Source organism: Hetaerina americana, unplaced genomic scaffold (genome assembly GCF_022747635.1).
Source record: "Hetaerina americana unplaced genomic scaffold, ioHetAmer1.1.p SCAF_5, whole genome shotgun sequence".
NCBI classification, from domain to species: domain Eukaryota; kingdom Metazoa; phylum Arthropoda; class Insecta; order Odonata; family Calopterygidae; genus Hetaerina; species Hetaerina americana.
The window spans coordinates 41814257-41833117 of NW_027287095.1; the positions used below are offsets into that span (position 1 = coordinate 41814257).

Consider the following 18861-nt stretch of genomic DNA (forward strand, 5'->3'; position numbering starts at 1 on the left):
GCCTTAGAGATAAAGGCCAAGGGCGGGAAGAAAATGGTACTAGAACTATATGACATCCAAGCGAAGCGTTTCGGGGTTCCATATTCGACTAACTTCTCCTTAAAGGAAACGATCGCCGGCCTTTTTTTCACTCTCACTCGCCCCTCACTCTCCCATCAGTTCCTCCTCTCTCTTCTTATTCTCCAAATTATCCCCGTTCTCTGTCTCCCATCGTTCGCTCCTCTTGGGGTGCCCGGCGTCAGGGCAGGGTGGAAAGGGAAACCATCCCCCATTTTTTTCCGGAAGGGATGAAGAGTCGGGTATGGATTTTGAAGAGTCTGGGTGAAGGGTGGGTGGGAAGGGTAACGGGGGTGCAGGACGAGGCTCGAGTAGGGGAATCTGTGGGAGGGTAGCGATCCCAGCGCATCTAGCGAGGGGGATATCCCTCCTACCCACGTCCTGGGGAATTTACCCGTAGATTTTAATGGACCCCCAGTTTCCCTCCCCCTCCTCCGCTTCCTCATCTTCCGAAATCCCCCCTCAACCGCCCGGAGCCAACCCCGCGCTCTCTCTCTCCTTCAACCCTCTACCCTCGTCCGATCCGCCTCTCATTCTCAATTCAGTTGGTGGCATAATATTGCTACGGAGACTTCGTTCTAAAAAGAAAATAGCGTGCAACCGTTTGCTTATTTTTTCCCCGTGGATGTTTACTCGTGGTTTTTGAGCGATCTTTTGTGTTTTTTTCCTTTATTCCCTTCGCCTTCTGTGTGAAAGGACGATTTTGGGCGATGGATTTGACTTATGGGAAATTTTCCTTTTGCGTGAGTATGTACTATATATTTGTGAATTATTCCAGCCTGCCTTTGGTGTGTAGTGTAGGAGTTTTCCAGTTTATTGCATTTATGCAACATTTAAGTTAAATAGAATGGTTTGAGGCGTCACTTTGTGGAAGCGATTTATGTCGGAAAATAAAATACTTTGTGTTTTACATATATTTTACTGTACACCGCCAAAGTTTCGACTTACAAAGTCATCATCAGGTACAGTACAGCGGGCACACAGCTTTATAAAGTAGACAGAAAATAGGAGGGGGAGGTGCTGGTGTGTGGGAGGAGGGCAAAGAGAAGGGAAACTGGTGTGAACATTTAAGTTGCCGTCATTCGTGAAAAGATCCATTCACCCAGTCTACAAACATATTCCAATGGCCTGAGGGCATTAATCTAAAAACTCATATATCTGTCGGTGGGTGCACCGTGTTATTTAAACGATATCCGGAAATTATTGATGGTACAACCATCCGAGTCAAAAGATCTAGCTGCTTAAATGTTATCGAATTAGATTCTAAACATATGTTTCCATCTTTCATTTGAAATGGCTTGCTTACTTATTTTGTTAATCTTACTCGTTTAATTATTTTCAGTGAAAATCAATGATCTAACGGTTTCATATAAATTTTAAGTTGTACTTCGCACTTCTTACTGCATTTTCCCTGCGTACCTATAGATATTGGTTCACGTGCATCCTCCCGAACCCACTTTATTGCCCACTTTGCATGATTTGAATATTTCATTTCATTCCTACGTTAAAATTATTTATTAATTGCCTTATCAAATTCATCTAGTTTTCGCTGAAATAAATATTTATCGTTAATAGCCGCGCGATTTCGGGCTACTGTAATTCCTAAGCCTTCTCAATCTCTTCATTAAATTCAATCAAAGAGCTTTTGGCTTCTTGTCTTCTCACAAGTAACGGAAAATCACGCTCCAATGTATGGGAAATATTAAACCGTTGAACACATCGTAAATTTATACTCATGAGATATAATAGCCAAGGCTTTATGAATGCCGAAACCTATGGATTCTATGCATTCAAATTGCAATAATCGCCGGATGCACATGCCGCCCTTTTGACCATCATAAAACATTCTTTAGTGATCCAGCCAGACGGGTTTAAAATGGAGCTGTTCGAAAAAAAATCTCTGGCTGCTTTTTCTAAACATACTATTTGATTTCTCCGAGCACGTTTCGTCCGTCCACCTCTTCAGGAAGAAGGACTAGATAGATAAAAGTCCCTCGGCAGAATTAATGGGTGGTTTCGAGCGGACCGTTCCGAAGAAAATAAACTTTGCCGGTCCTCAATAGTCATAAGAAGAACGATTGCCCAAGCTTGGCCATTAATTCTCCGGTCATGGCGTGTTAATCTTAAGGCCACCTGCATCGCACGTTGGGAAAGTTGCGACTCCATAATTCGAACCAGATATATTATCTTACGAGCGAAGCGATGGAGTGGTAGATCGATCCAGATCATGGGATGTTATCGATTTATTGCTATTAAATGTCTGCACAAGATACTAAAGAATCCGTGAAACATTTTGATAAAGCTAAGCTTTGTAGGAAGAAGGTTCTTTCTTTTTCTTAGGTCGTGAAAGTTGAAATTTTGGCATGCCTATTGCCACAGTTGCCGGCATAAGTTCAAAAATATAAAAAACTGTGGCTGAAATCAAGTTAACTGATCATTGCTTTCACTCTTCTATTGAAATTTTTCGTGACGGGTTTCATGAGGGAAGGCTATTGCACGAGCGTAGATATTTTAAATATAATATATCACCGATTGGATGATTCTTAAGGTACAAATTAGTTGCCTATCATCCGCCGCACAAAATTTCAAATTTCCCGGTGTAAGAGCTCTTTATTAATATATTCTTTGATAAATACTGTCGAATTTGTTCATTTTGAACGATTACCAGTCCGCAAATAAATCATAATTCGTTCAGAATCATGATATGGTTCAAGCGAAAATTCAATCAACAGAATCGTTATGTGAAATACTTACCAGGTTATCTCCTCCGTCTGTTACCGACACTGACAGCAGTGCGATGTGTCGCCAACCTATTACTAAAACAATTTGTAATTTAATTTGGATATGGTGAAAGAATGCAATTTGGTGATAATTAGCGTCTTATCTGTCGATTACTTTGACTGTCTTAAGATCAGGTTTACGTGAAGTCAATCGGTTACAAATTATAAATACCGTTTATCCCGCGACTGAAAGAACTATGAAATTTAAAGAAAACAGCGAAAAAACTCATTTAGCGAAATATAACTGTACAAAATGAATTATGATTTCTGTTCCCGAATGAAATGCATAGCTTACCTCTTTGACCTCTCTTAGCTGATATCAACCATTTGTAACCATAGGTGTAGGTAATGGGATAACATGGTGTCTCAGTGCGAACCCAAACAAACCAAACTGCTTATCCTGAAGAAAACAACTCCCTTGTTTCCTCAGCCCGCCCCTCTTAACGCGGCCATTAAAGTCGCGCCGTTCCTCCTTTCCTCCTTTTTTTCTCGTACCGGAGCAGTTTGGTGGAAAAGACGCAGAATTGTAATTTTATGGTGCCTATCCTCCCCCACAACCCCAGGTCTGGGCATTCTTTAAGCGTGACACGGCACTTCCAGCTTCTTAATCGTTTCCTCCTTGACTTTATTTTCTTTTCCCATCCCTAAGATTCCCACTCCCCTTTGCTCACTTCGCCTACAGAATTCTCAAACAGCAATGAAAATCGCCTTAGCTCGCCTAAAAACAATTCATTACTCTTTTGTCCCTCCTCGCTCACTCTTCTACATTAGCACCCCAATTCGTCCGCTTCTCTTTCTTTTACTCCATATCCGCCTCAATTTTTCTTTCCTTTTCGTTACAATAATGATGTATACCTAAATCACCTCTGTCTTTAGATAATTCTTCTCCCTTAACCCTTCTCCTGAGTATTCTTGATGTAATCAAAATACCCCATATTAAGGTCGCATTTTACGTAAATAATGAAATTCTATATCCGACATTAAAAAAATTAATTATCCACGTTGTTAATCGTTCAAAATCCTTCTTCACTTAACGCTCATTCGGAGTTTATATTTCATTAGTCATGGCGGACTCTTATTTTATGGAACCTGGTTATTTTTTTTAATTACATTCTTATTACATAACGCGACTTAATTCTGTGAAAATCCACCTAGGGTTGAATACGTGCATGACTGTACATAATTGAGTGATTATATAAATATTTACATGGCACTTCAGTTCGTATTTATAGACTAGATATGTTCAGGCATCGATTGAAATACTAGAGCACGTGTATCACAGGGCCTAGATGGTAACCTAGTCTCCTCTTTACTTTTGAAATAAACTCACGGCCTTTGTTCATACATTAATGCAATGGTTGTATTTTTTTGCCTTGTTCTGAAGGTATTATACTATATGTCCCCAGTTGCTTCTAAATAATGATTTAAATACAGGAAAATGTTTACCGTGTCAGTGCCATCGAATATTTAAGAAAACTGCTGCAGGAACCCGCTATAAACAAAGTAATCTGTGCCTCTTGCAATCAGTTAATCTTGTCGAGTTTTTGCTTCATATCGCTTAACATTGGTATTGTTTTTCTCCACGGTCAAGAGTAATGGTTTTATGACGGCAGAGCTCAAAAAAACGTCAATTAGGTCTTTTCTGGATATTCCGAAAATCCTCCACAGTTGTAAAGGTGTAAATAAATGAATGACATTATTCTGATCGCAATAATATTTTAATTTCTTTCTTGATGAATCCATTGGACATTACGTCCTGATTTTAGTGATAAGTTAGCAGGGATTCATATACATAATTGTCTGAAGGATGTAGTAAGGTGTTCAATTATCCGCGTAAAAATCAAAATCAACATCTGCCGCTGGTTTCTTTTGCGTTATCATTTCATATCTGTAAATGTAAAACTTATATGATTATTTACGTAATAGAGAATCACTCATACCTTTCAAAAGTCCATCTTTTAATTATAGACCTGTAAAAAATGTTAAAATATACCTAATCGGGGCTCGTGGAGCAAGGATCCGAGATTTGTCGCCCTCGCATATTACTCCCCTCCACATTTGAGCCTCCCTAGAGGCATGATCATACGAATGCTCATTTATATTAAGAACTGGGACCTTGCCTCTTAGGCCATTGTTATGGGCACATTAGTATTAGCACTTAATTTTGAGGTCACACCACATCAAGAGCTGTTGTGGTAATTAGGAGTGTTCTTCGATACTTTTCAAATGTAAAATTAGTGCCCATAGAAGAATCCTCGTATTTACTTTTAGACTCGGAGTTCCATTTCCTTGAACTAAATCCGACAGTTATGATGATGGGCATGAGGAGGGAGTTGAGTGGGGAATCGCTAGGGGGGTAAGCTAAGGGGAGGAGGAACTACTGGAGGGAGGGGTGATAACTCCTCAAGGCGACCACGAAATGGCCCCCTTAAAAGGACCCTAAAAATTTGGAGGGGGAAGAAAAGAGGGGAGAAGCAGGGGCTCGGGGATTTTCAAACTCTCGCTATCCTTAAACCATCCCCTCTCTCCCTTTCCCACATACAACGTTTTTTTCTTGGACAGTTGAACACGTTCTCTCCCTCACCTCCAATTAAAAATATCTCCCCCAAACCCTGCCCTAAATGCACTGCGGCTCCCTTCCTCTGCTTCAGGGCCACTCAAGTCATTCGCGTCCCCTCTCCACCTCTAGCCCTCCCCATAAGGAACTCCCCCCCCTCCCTGCATAACTTCCTCTCTTTCGTATCCCTCCCTCTTTCCTCGTCTTTATTCTATAAGAACTTGTTTCCTTTCTCTTTGTGCACCATTGGAGCAGCTAAAAAGAGAGAAAGATGGAGAAAGAGAGAACCCTCCACGGGACGTGAGAGTCCCCCTTACTCTTTTATAATACTCCTGCTTGTGCTTCTTAAAGAAAAAAGAAAATTAAATAAAGATGTAACTACTCATAGCCCCTCGAGTATCACTTGGCGAAGTAAAATCCACGATACACTCCCGCTCCACACTTATTCAGTCCAATTCACCCTTGGTCTCCGCTTTCCCTTCTCGTTTCCACTTTTGACTCGTTTGCTCATTTAGATTGCAATTTAAATTAATTAGTGTGCTCATCCAAACGACCTTTGAATTTCTTATCGTTTTTTTCTCCTTAGCTTCATAAAATCGAATGATGGTACAGCTGAATGTGCTTTTCGGTGCAGCCAATGCTTGTCTTGTAAGGGGTGTATCAAATATGTCGGCATAGTTTACGTACTGTTCAAAGATAATTTTAACTCTAGCTTGGAGTTCATGATATTGCATGACGCATTATTATTTTATTTTTTTATAATCTTTGGATTCATTTTAACGGGAAAATATATTCTTAATAATTCTGTAGCATTTTAAATAATATTGAAGTTAAGTTTACGCAGCTCTACGTTACGTTTACTGTATACTACATAACATCCCTGTTTACATTATATCTCCAAAGAAAACCGATTAAATAATCTTTTTTTCTTAGAGAAATGCCTAGTGTTTAATTTCTATGAGAAAAACTGGATGAATTGCCTATAATTAGTGTCGGCTAATTCATAAGTGGTTAATTATGTGTAAATCAACGTTCATATGTTCATTTTATCATTAATAAATGGTTTACATTTGAAATAATACGGTGGGTTTCACCCATACTTCTTCAGAAGTCATTCACTTCATTGCATCTGAAACTTTTTCGTCAGTAGATCCGAAAACAAGAGTATATTACCCAATGTATACTACGTGTAGAAAATATGGAGGCAAAGAGAATTCAGAAAAGATCAAAATTACAATACCGAGTCAGGAATTTTATTTACAGAATGTATCAATAAATATAAATACAAGTTTTACAAAAAAAATTAATATACAAATATACTTGTATATACTTGGCTTTGAGGAGTGTTTAATTAAAAATAAAGTGAATGTTTGACCCAAGCAGTTTTTTGGGCACTGCTCAAAAAGCCCTTCAAAAAGACGTCTGAACTCGATTTGTATTCTATTTTCTATTTGTGGAGTTTTGAACAGACATTGTTATCTTGTTTGTTCGTCATCCATAGACCTTCGCCTCTCGTACTTCGAGGAAACTACTTAGCAGTCTTATTTTTATACAGCCATGTCATCCCACGCACTTGGAAACTCTCTCTGAGAAAAATCTTAAAGGGCTCAAGAGCTTTCATCGGAAAAAAATTATCCCAAACCGGAAATAACTAACTATTTATGTTGTTTGCAATCTCTTTCCGCTTCTTTGGCTACACTAATAAAACTTGAGCCATTCGCATACCTTATTTCTGTTTTAACGAGGACATAACCTTGCCAACCTTGCACGCCCTAATATTTAACGGCAACTTCCTCCTCTCGTCCGAAAACCCCGGTGGTGTCGGTTCCATCTGCTGAATGCCTGATGACACCAAATCTCCATGGAAGAATTAAGGGAGTAAAAATTGGGAGACGTCAAAGTTAACGATAATGTTGTGGTTGAAACCTTCCCCATAGTGGTGGATAAAAGTTTTTACCTTCTTAAGTCGAGTCAAGTAAACACGAAAATTTATCACAAAGAATGACCAAAGTCATCTTTTAACACTCTACGTTGCCCGATTGGCTGATCGTTCCCAGGGCATCGCTCCCCAAACTATGTCCGTGCTGTTCGCAGAAAATTTCATTGTAAAATTACGGTCATTAGATGATTCTGGCGTTCACCCATTGCTTGGGTGCCGTACCACCAACACCCGTTATACGTTCATTGCTTCATGAGTTTGGCGAAGATCGGAGAAGCCATGTCGAATGATCTCATCCTCAAAGTTTTGCGTTAACGCTCGCGCTAATGAGTCCAAAAAAAATCCCCGCCAAGTATTTTGACGTTCGGGGTTGGGAATCAGCCTAACAACACCCTCGAGATTTGGTTTCTGCAAGATTTCACCCGGTCCTCAACCCCCCTCCGCCAGAGCGCTGCCCTCAACCCTCTTTCCCACCCATTCCGGGTGAAACCCTTAACCACCGCTGCCGCTCCACCCTCTCCCAATTCGTTCCCTGAATTATTTCGAACATCCATTCCCCACCTCCCCCGCGCTGTTCCCCCATCCCCTCCTCGATTCCACCATCCCCCTCTAACCCTCCCTTCCCCCTTCTCTCAATCCCCGTCCAAATGCGTTAACCACCAATAGTCCCTCGCGTAGCTCATAGCTTATTTTTTTATTTTTTTAAGCTGGGGAGGATTGTGGTGTGCGCGCGGAAGAGCATTGAAAAACGTCAAATGAGGGTGGCTGTACAGGGGGCCGTGGGTGGAGAAGAAGGAAGGATGTGAATAGTTCACCCGGTGGATGCGGAGGGACTTCCGGTTTCGAAAAAATGGGCGTAGCGAGGGTGGTTTGTATGTGTGGGAGAGACGGGGGCAAGAGGGGGTTTAGGTTTATTCCAAAGGGCCGCGGGGGTGGCGGTGGGAGGTGGGGGAATGGGAGATTTTTTATTTGCCCCGGGAAAAGTTATTATGCCATTTTCTTCCTCGCTTCCTTTCTCTCTTTCCTCTTCATATTCGCTCTCACTCCCACTCATCTTCCTCCACCCCTCAGCCATCCTTTCACCCTTCTCCGCTTTCCTTCCCCCGATATAATTTTAGCTCCCTCAAACCCCCGTTTCTTATAGTCCTTGGCCCTCGTCTTCCCGCTCCGTTGAATATTTAAGATTTCTGCCCGTGAATGTGGGTCTTTTCTTTAACATCGAAACACTTCTGGAGGTAATAAAACATTTCAGACGTTATTGCTTCTGGTTGGATGTTTCTGCCGAGATGTTTCAATGCGTTTCTCGGGATTTATATGCCCATGGGTGAATAATGTCTACAAAATTAGTCTGAAAGTAAGATATGTGGGAATATTATGAGGAAGCATGTTCATGAATTGAAGTGAGGTGATAACTTTCTTAAAAATTTGGCAACATGTTTACCTAAGTGCGTTTATTCAAGGGAATGACAATTGATGCGGGTGAAAATAAATGGGGCATGCATTTTATCGATTCCATAGTTGAAAGCTATAATGCTTTCATGTTTTTGTTACATGTGATTTTCCGAAAAAAGGTAAATGTTTAATTCCCCCAAGCGGTTTGCTACATTGAATCCTCATAAGGTGTCAGGTATATTCGGTAAAAGAGCTATAGTTGATAGTTGAAGATTATGCGGGTCGGAATAGAACGGATAAATGCGTATGTGTACTCGTGTGTGTGTGTATATGTGTGTGTGTGTGTATATATACATTTCTACATATATATATATATGTGTGTGTGTGTGTGTGTGTGTGCATTCCGTGCAGCTTAATACAAGCCAGAATTGCGTAGAAAATAATTTAAATATCTTTAGCGGAAGTAGACGTAGTTATTAATTCTCTTGGAGTACTATTCATATTGTTACTAAATATAAGTATTGAACCCATTACATGTCACATTTATTTTCAAATTAATATTCTCACCATTTAAAGTATTTATATTGAAAAAATTAGATTTCTTTTTTCTTTAATTACGAGAAAGACTCTCGGTGCAAGTTTTTTTACAATAATTTCAAAATGGAAACAGTTCTGGACATTCGAGAATTTCTTCCTTCTTTCATGAGCTTGTTTCAAATTTGGTGGAGTTTTATGCGAAGGGAACCAATTTCTATGGGGAAACTTCATAAAAGATCGCTGGCGAAATTAAGATTATTCGAGGAGGCGAACGATGTAAGGATGGCGGCTTTCAGTTTGTGGGATGGGAAGTTGGGGGTCGGAGTGATGGGTCGGATGATATGCTTGGCATGAAATGAGAAGTTTTGAGGAGGAAGAAAACATCCTTGGCGATATTAAAGACGAGTACGAGGTCTTAAAACACCCCCTTTCCGCCCTCTTATCCTCTCCTTATTAGTCATCGCTTCAGTCCGTACCACTTCGTCCCGCACAAACTTCCAAATCTTTATCTTTCGCGCTCGCCTCTCGAATCACACATATTGAATTCTCCCTATTGCTCTTCCCCCTCAACCTTCTTCGATGAGCGGAACTTCTTCGCAGCCCAAAACCCCACGCGTCCGCATCTCGATCTCTTTTGGCGGCCCACATTCTGGTCGCTTGGGTAACGAGGGTACGCGAGGTATTGATAAAATGTAATTTCCCTACGGCTCCTAATCACCAAGCATGGAGATACCGATCAAAATTCACCTCTGACCCCATCTTAATGATTTTTTTCGTCTTAATCAGGAATGTGGGCACAAAATCGTAGCGCAGTTTAATTGCTGCTCATGTCTTTGTTAAAATACTTTCTTCGGTTCCCTATATTGTCCCAATGTTTTCCGTATTCCTGAGAATGTTATTGATTATGAAATGTTGGCTATTCTTAGTCAAATGGTAAATTTTGTGTACTCTCGTCCTCACTATGATTAACATTTTGTAATTTATTCTGAGGTTAGTTTCATTGAGTAAATGTCAAATGTCACCCCTTGTTGAGCCTATCTTCCTATTTTGCCCATATTTTGGTATTAGGATCAGTTCCTTTCCTTTGCGTCCACTTTGGTTTACACACACATGGTTTAGTTGGAGGAGTGTGGAGACATTGAACTCGGAATTCTGGGGTTAACAGCCCTAACACTGGGTTTGATTATTTTTACCATTTCCGTTTCCTTCCAAGTGGGTATTTATCCATTAAATACCTATTAAATATTATAGAAATTAGTTCCTGGTGCTTTCTCGGCTTCAGGAGGCTTTGTCGGTTGCCCGAATTAATTGCAAAAATTGCATTATTTCCCCATAAAAATTCCAAATTCTTCAGGTACATATCATCGCTCGCCGTCTTTTCTGAGTGTGCCTTAGCGGCGACTTACTTCCTCTCTCCCTGTCTCTCTCTTCCATCCTTACCCACTCATTTCCTTGCTTGCTTACTCTCATCCACTAACAAATCCCCACGGTAAAATAGCTTCACTCTTAGTATTAAGGTCGAGCAAGTTCGACTTGAGGGATCCTCTGTTTGGTGACGCTCCTGTGGTCTTCGCCCATTGCCTGGCTTGCTCGGGTGTCGTTTTGTGGGTAGAGACATGAAAAGGGGAACGAGTGAAGCGCTAGGAGCAGAGGCGAACAGTCCTGGGAGATGGAGAACCAAAACCCCTTATAATCTCCTCCTTTAAACCACTCCAATTCCGTTCCCCGAACATCCTCTTCTAGGGATACGCCAATATTGGGGTCATTTTCCCGATTAGTCGACTCACTAGAGTATTTCGGAAGCATCGCGAGGGCATGTTCGTTATTAGATTGTAGATGACGATGGTGGTGAAGGAGGAAATCATTAGTTGTATTTGCCAGAACTGAATATATTAATGTAGTGACTTTCTCTTATTTGAAATACAAATATTATATATAATTCCCCGAAACAAGGCTCACGTGACCTGAGCAGCTTCTTTTACGGACTACATTGTGAGTGAATCGTATTGAGATGGAAGTCTTGAAGGAGACTTGAGCATTTTCCGTATTTATAATCTTATATTCATTAATTAAAAACGTAGTATTAATATTATTAGAATAATTAACCGATCAATGTAGGTTCAAGCATGTACATTGAACGGCCCTAGTCATATCCTAAGTTCTGTTACAAATGCCTGTGAAACTGTATTGATTTCATAACAACAATTATTTTGAAATCCACTTGCATTTGAGGGAATATTTTAAAAACGATATTGACTTGCATATTTCCATGCGTGAGTGAATTGTTAAGGGGTCATACCTTCTCTAATAAAATATCTCCATTCTCATTCCAGAGACCTGAGCAACAACCACATCGCCAAAGTTGCAGCAGACGCTTTCCTAGGGTTGAAATCGCTGACATCACTGTAAGTATTGCAAAAATGTGTGATTGAAATTTTCAGCGTTTTAGTTTTAAAGTTAAAATTCATTTAAAAATACGCTGTATTGTTTAACTTCTCCTTCATTCACGAAGTAGTTGCTCTTCTTTCTTCACTTAAACCAAGTCCATTATCGAGGGCGAAAGTTGCAAGCCACATCTTATAAATCCACTGAATGAAGTTCAAAGTTGGGTGTTGTGGCACTGCAACCCTCGTGCATTTTCGAATTTTGGCGTTTGTTGACACCCTGCATCCTCTGTTAACTTCCTTCCGCGCGAAGTAGCAGTAAATGTCAGTGGTATGTGCTTTCCCTTCATGCCCTGGAGCCACAGTTTTTCTTGCAATCACTCCTCCTCACCAAACTCCCCCACCCATCCGTCTCTTAAGCTCACGGCTGAGGGAAACGCTGCCGCAGCCTAGACATCCCCCGGCTCATGCAAGGTCGATTTGACCGCCGTTCCATTTCCCCTCTCCGTAATAGCGGGTTTCTCCCATTTACGCCTTATTTGATCGTCTCAGCCCCTCCTCGCTCACCGATTTTTCCCTCACCGTCGTTCCCCCCCCTCCCCCGTCCCCGCGCCCTCCTTCCATTAAGACTCGTCCCCCTCCTCCCCCTCCCCCCCGTCTTTGCTTCCTTCCCTCGGCTCCCGTCAAGCCATCTGCGCGGGTGCGAGGGGGAGCTTAAGCACGGTTCACTCACTCTTCCCCTCGCTTCTTCCCCGCGCCTCGCTCTCATCCGACGTGTTTGGTTTAGCGTAAGGAATGAGTGGGTGGTCGCTGGCGGAGGAGGGGCTCGGGAGAAATCAAGGGAGAAAGACAAGGGTGAGGGAGGCGGGAACGAGAAGGAAGTGGGCCGAAGGCTGATTGTCGATTCGGAGAAGTTGAGGGCAGGGGGGTGCGGTGAATGAAAGTGCGCAAAAGTAATCTCGGTTTCGATGGCAGAACTGTAGAATATAGGTACCTTGTGCTGTCGTTAAGGCAAGCCTCGAAATAACTAGATAAGGTGTATTACCAGAGTCACCTTCATTATCGCAGGGTAGTGATCCAAAATGCAGTGAGCTGTATCGCCCTAACCTCATCTGCTAATCTCTCGCTGTGTTCGTAGTCCCTTGAAATAGCACTTCAAAGTCTCCCATTTTCTCCTATTTTTTCCGAATCTCCTACTTCCTTTATCTTGCGTCAGAATATAACCTCTCTGATCATCTAGTTAGTAATATGGATTTGTGCTATTAATTTATGCTCTGTTCTTTGCTGGAGAAGTAATTAATTTACATAACACAACTTGTTTTTTTCCAAGGAAAAATGAGATTTCATCAACTTTTTTATCAAATCGCTCTATTATTATTAAAAACTCTTGTCTCCAAAACTTTTTTATTGTGAATCACCGACAGATATTTAAACATATATGTTACCAAAAGGATAGAAATAATTTCTTTAAATGTGTTATTAAAATTTTGACTTTTGAAAAAAATAGGATGTTTACTGAAATGGCCTTTGTCGCTAGTGGTTGTGTTATGCTACGTTATTTTTTAAATGAAAGATTTTGTTATGAGGATATCAAAGTAGATCGCGGGGCACTTCCCGAGTTTATGAGACCAAAGGGAAAGCTAACTATACGAGACCAGACTATACAAAACCAAATAGGCGTATAAACCAGATCTAGCTAAAAATCGAGGAAAACTTTGATGGGCGTGCCGGGCTAATAGGTGTTGCGGGCTCTCGTAACTTCGCCAAGGTTTGGAAACATGTGTTCCCCATTCGGGAAGGAACTCGGCCATGCGTGAAACGTGAGAGAGGGGCAGTTGCAGATGACGTGATGGACTGAAGATCGAGAAAGGTTTTGCCGGTTTAGGAGCTGATGTGCAGGAACAGCCCTTTGCGAAATGCTCCCAACGAAAAACACTCCGTCTACTCCTCTTGAAGCGAAAGAGAGGAAATACATTGGGGACACCGAAAACATTAGTGCATGTCCAAAACTACCACTAGCCTCGCTCTACCGAAGTTGTCGAATCTTAGAGCTGTAAGGTGTTGAGAACCTGGAGGGGGAGTAAATACTGTTGGTTTTAAGAAAGGCCGTGTGTACAATGATTCCTGGTCATTTTATTACTTTCCATAATGAATTCGAAATATATGTTGTTTTTTTAATATTTCGTTCAATTCTTGGGTTGTTCGGAAGGTTTGATGGAACGCACACAGAAACTTACGTATGTACCTTAAGTTCTCAGTAGGGGCAATTTTCAATAAAAGTCAAATTTGGCCTGAAGATGCATGTGATTGTGGGGGAAACGTATGTGAATCAACCTTTGAGAGCAAGTCGGAATAGTTATTTGTTCAATTGATGGATAGCATAAGTTTTAATTACTTTTCCATTCACATAGTCATATAAAACCAAAAAAACAGGGCTCTCTATACTGCTCTTATCTTTCTAAAAATGTATAATTTATATGTCGACTGAATTTTCTGGCACAGGCACTTGTAGTAGTGGTTTTCAATTGAATTGCCTTGCTGAGGTTCTTGTAAATGTGGGTCGATTTCCCAGAAGAAATTCCTCTACGAAGCAAAAAGGAAGTGGAACTCGGAATAGGGATGCCTGCGCAATCGCATTTTGTTTACTCTATTTTGTAAATAATATTTTAGGCATGCAGTTGCAGTGCAAGGAAAAGAACTCTTCTTCAAAAGTTAAAAATATTTCAGTTTCACCCGTTGAACATCGTCTTCGTGAAAAGGAAAAACGCATTTTTTTCGAATTAAAAAATATTTAACGTCAATGCTATTCCAAAAATCGATTTATATAGTACCTTAACAACTCTCCAAGTTTTTCGGAAATTCAAGCGAGATAGTAGTGTGTCTGTATTTTTTATTGTATGAGTGGATATCTCTGGCGCTCTTATGGCTTCGACTGCAACAACAATGGCGTCCTTTTGCTTGATTTCCTTTCCCTCCATGCTCAGAATGACGGAGAAGAATGATGTTTTTCCCCGTTCGAGGTATATAAAAGACGTTTGGCATGACAGCAAAGCTCGGAAAAAAGTGATTGGTGGAAAACCGCTCAGACATTTTTATGCGACAGGCTATGGCGCTACTCTCCGTCGGTCTCTCTCTTGTGTTTGGCCCTCTAAATTGCATGAATATTTCCGAATTCGCTCAGAACATGCTGTAAAGTTGAGAATTGATGCATCGTCATGAAACTCAAAAAAAAAAGGAAATCGTTAAAGTATATGCTAATTTTGAGGAATACATGGAAGCACGTTTCACCAAAAGGAATGATTTCAGGGCACGGGGCCATTAAAAAATTTTCCCCATCTTAGATCTCGTTGAAACCAGGCGAAATTAACAGGCCAGCATAAAATAGTGTAAACTGATGTTTCTATATCATTTTTTCAAGAAATTAGCTTCTGTCCATCGAAAATCCATGCATATAATTATCCTGTCCCTTCTGGTAGCCCTTTTAAGTTGTTTCAATAATATGAAAAGGCCTTGCAATGATAGCTCGTGTTTGCAATGATAATTTTCCTTTGCATAAAGCTTTTTGCATTTCATTTTTGTAAATAATAACCCGGAATTCTCTTTAATTTGGTGGATACTATATCCGATAATAGGAGAATGTCAACTGCTGCCTTTTTTTTGAGAGGCCATACGGTTCGAGTATAATCTACTTGCGTGCATAAACGTACAGTTCTTAATTTTAAGATTTACGACATCGCAAATTAAAATCAATTTGCCGTTAACTGAGCTAAATAATTCCACAGAAATGGACGGATTAGTAGCGGAAAAATATTTAAAAATTAGTGAGAGCATTTTGGAAAAAACTATTATTAACGAAAAAAAATGTCTTGGCTTTTCCTGTGGGGCAGGGAAAATAATATATCGTTGAACAATGGCACTACTCCATGTGCATCCATCCCACAGGTTGACAGCTAGCCCTAGACGAAGACTCAGACCTGCCCTGATGTTTAGAAGTAAAATCGAATTGGTGATGCCAATTTACTCTGTTACCTCAGGATCATCCCTATTTTGACAGAGTGCTTGTGGCAACCAGGACATGCCGCAGTCTCTTGAGGGAAGGAGGCGACGTGGCCTTCTTCGGATGAATGCGAAGCCCAACATCGGTGCAAGCCAGGGGGGAGGAGTGGAGCTCCCTAGGTTCGAGATTTTTGATTGATTGGGTTACGCATTGGATCGGACGGTGTTATTAGTGGCGTGGAGGACGACTCGGAGGAGGGCTTATATTGCCCGTTTGCGGGAGATCAGGCAGGGAGGATAAGAGCGAAAGAGGATAGAGGGGGGGCTCAAGGGGCGGGAGTCATATGTGCTAGAGTTGCGGAACCGGATGCCAAAATATATGTAAGTCGAGAGGAGTGTGACTAAGGTGGCAGGCAGGGGCCCAGCGTCGTGACGGCTGCGTGTGCGGCGGGAAGCTTACGCACGCGTGCTCTCTCCTAGGTGAGGATGGATGCTGGCCAAAACGTCTGGAGATCCTATCGTGGGAAGGAGTGGGCGGGGGTGAGTGAGAGACGGAAGGGGGTGGGAGGGGGAGTGAGGATGGTGGCAGGTAGTCGGGGAGCAACTCCGAAATAACAAGTTAGATCACAAAGCGCGATATAGGACCTCTTGAGAGGTGGAGCAAGTGTATATAATAAGCGAAGTTTCATCCGTCATGTGTTCGCTCCTTTGGTAACATTCTGTGTTGTGGCGGGCTGTCTATCGTAATCTCGTTCTCTCTCCTTCCCTCTTCGCGTCAGCCGAACTCGAAATCCAACAGCCGTGCGGTTCTTCGTGAAAAGAAAATCCACTCGTTTGGTTCCGCTCATACTGGAGGGACCGTCCGGATATCGGCGTAGGATGGCTTCTAGGCCGCACAGATTTTCGAGTTGGGATCAATCCTTCCTTTGGGAGCACTCCGAAGTGTAATTTGCGCCGGTTGGGTTAAATTTTGGCCGTCCTACCTAACATCTCGTTTGCGTTCATTTCCGCCCGATAGCCTACGGAGATACTTTTTCTTGAACGAGTGCACATCGTCCCGTGTTCGGAATGAGAAACTTAGTGTAAACACATTCACTTGTTACCCAATGATGGCGAACCCAGATCGTGTTACTTTAAACTGAAGATTAAATTGAAAAATCTCCGTTTAGGCTCTTATTTTTCTGCAGTGAAGTAATTGATACAAATTCACCTACACTTCTCCTCATGATTAAAATCGGTGGCGTCAGTATTGTATGAATTGGTTATTACAAATGCTATTCTATCTCTCTCCTCTTTGAATAATAATTTCCTGCTTCACTTTGTTAGCCTCAACTTATTCGGCCATCACTCGGCTTATGGTGAGTAATTACCTTACCTATTAGTAATTACCCTTTCTTGAAGAGGGTATGTATACAATGATTGTGACTTTAAACTTTGTACCTGAGGATGACGCCGTAGCGTCGAAACTAGTCGTACCTGAAATAAAGTGGTGGATTGGAACAAAATTTTTCTTTTTCATTTATTACATTTTTTTGTCATCTGCAATTATCCCATCTGTGATCGTGGAATGAACATCAAATTGCAGGGCCGAACAGTGCAGGTCCAGAACTCATTCGCATTCGACTTTCAAAATTCAAAACGCAAATCGCTTTGCGAGGAAGGTACGTTGGCGCTTGTGTGTTCTCGGATCCTTGAAGGATCAAAAATCAGCAAAACTTTCGAGCTCGGGCCTCGAGCGTTTTCAGGAGTGAGATGGGGCGGACATATTTTCTTTCGGCGCGATTCGCACGGGCGATCGTGATTCCGAGTGAAGCCACTCGTGATTTCACGATCTCTTCCTCGACGGTGGATAGTGAGCCTTCCCCGTCGCTCCAGTGGGTAAGGCACCTTTAAAAATATGGTCGTGGGAACCCGTCGTGTACTCCGCCGGGCAGTGAAGGCAGGGCAGGGCGTTCGATCAATTTTGAGGAAATAACGGAGGGAGACATGAAGGAGAGGAATAAAAAATGAAATACCTTAATAGGTTGCGTTATATATTTTTTTCACGCTAATCCTAGCGTTTCAAGTTTACATTTCAAAGCTTTTATCCCCTTTTCTTTCTAACGGAGTGAACCGTTCAGATAAACCCCACCAGGATTTTCATTCAACAAGTAATCCGAATGTAATGGTGGTTAATCCGCTTATCTGCCTTTTAAATAATCCCGTGATTTTTCCTCTCAAAATTGGACATGTTAAACAGCAAGTAAAAGCTTTAGCGTGGAAAAATATCACCCACCTGGCGGGGTTGATTTAGCCTCATTTGATTTTTAATCAATGTTTGTTCATTCCCCTTCATTTCGAAATTAAGGAATGATGATGAGTGAGTATCTCCAACGTCTAACAAATTTAAAATTATAATCTTATGGTATGACTATATCCTAAAACTCTCTACCTCTCTGTGTTCCAAATCGACAACATAATAGTCAATAACTTCATAAATAAATTTTACAGCTCGAAACTCATTCATTTTTTCAACCAAATTAGCATGTACCAAATCCAGCTCCAAATAGTGAAAAATGTACTCTCAGCTGCTATGAGCATGCCATGGAATAGGTCTGATTTATTTATTCGTGATCACATGTAATATGAAGTAATTGTTCTCCATCGGGTATGAAAGGCGTTCACAATGTGCATGGATGGTAATGATCACCTACTGCATATAATTGTTTGCCAAGATTTTGCACTTTTTGAAGATTAAGGCATATATTTCCGTAGACTACGGCACCCTTAAAACCGAAGTAGGTCGAATAAAATTAATTTCGTCATTTTATTCTGTTTTAAATTGCAATTCCAACCTTTTTACTAATAACTATGTACATAATTCGAAAATCACTATCGTAATAATGAATAAATAACATTATTTCTCATTCCTGCCGTCATTTAACTTGAGTGTTAGAGATATTAATATCATTATCGTCGTGTTTAGCACATTATTACCATAATTATTTCCTATGTAAGTCTTTATGGTGAAGCACTCTATAGTGTCCAAATATGACAACATCTATCGACTGGTTGTAGTTCTGGAAATCCACATTTATTCATTTGTTACTCTATACAATTGTGTAAAGGGACATTAGCATTTAAAAGCGATTTTAAATCGGTAGTCTGCGTGTGACAGGTGATTTCATGCTAATTTTTCATATTTTTCCCGATGGATAGCTGAAAGATCCCTTCGATTGT

At 41.1% G+C, this 18861-nt stretch overlaps 1 protein-coding gene across 2 annotated transcripts in view; it reads left to right on the top strand.

Annotated features, from left to right (window-relative positions):
* The window catches only part of sli (slit guidance ligand), a 587738-nt gene that overhangs the window by 408181 nt on the left and 160696 nt on the right, over nt 1–18861 (top strand). For both annotated transcript variants that reach the window (XM_071591752.1, XM_071591753.1), the window contains exon 10: nt 11596–11667. In XM_071591752.1, coding sequence (XP_071447853.1) covers nt 11596–11667 — 72 coding nt within the window. The remainder of the gene's footprint in view (nt 1–11595; nt 11668–18861) is intronic.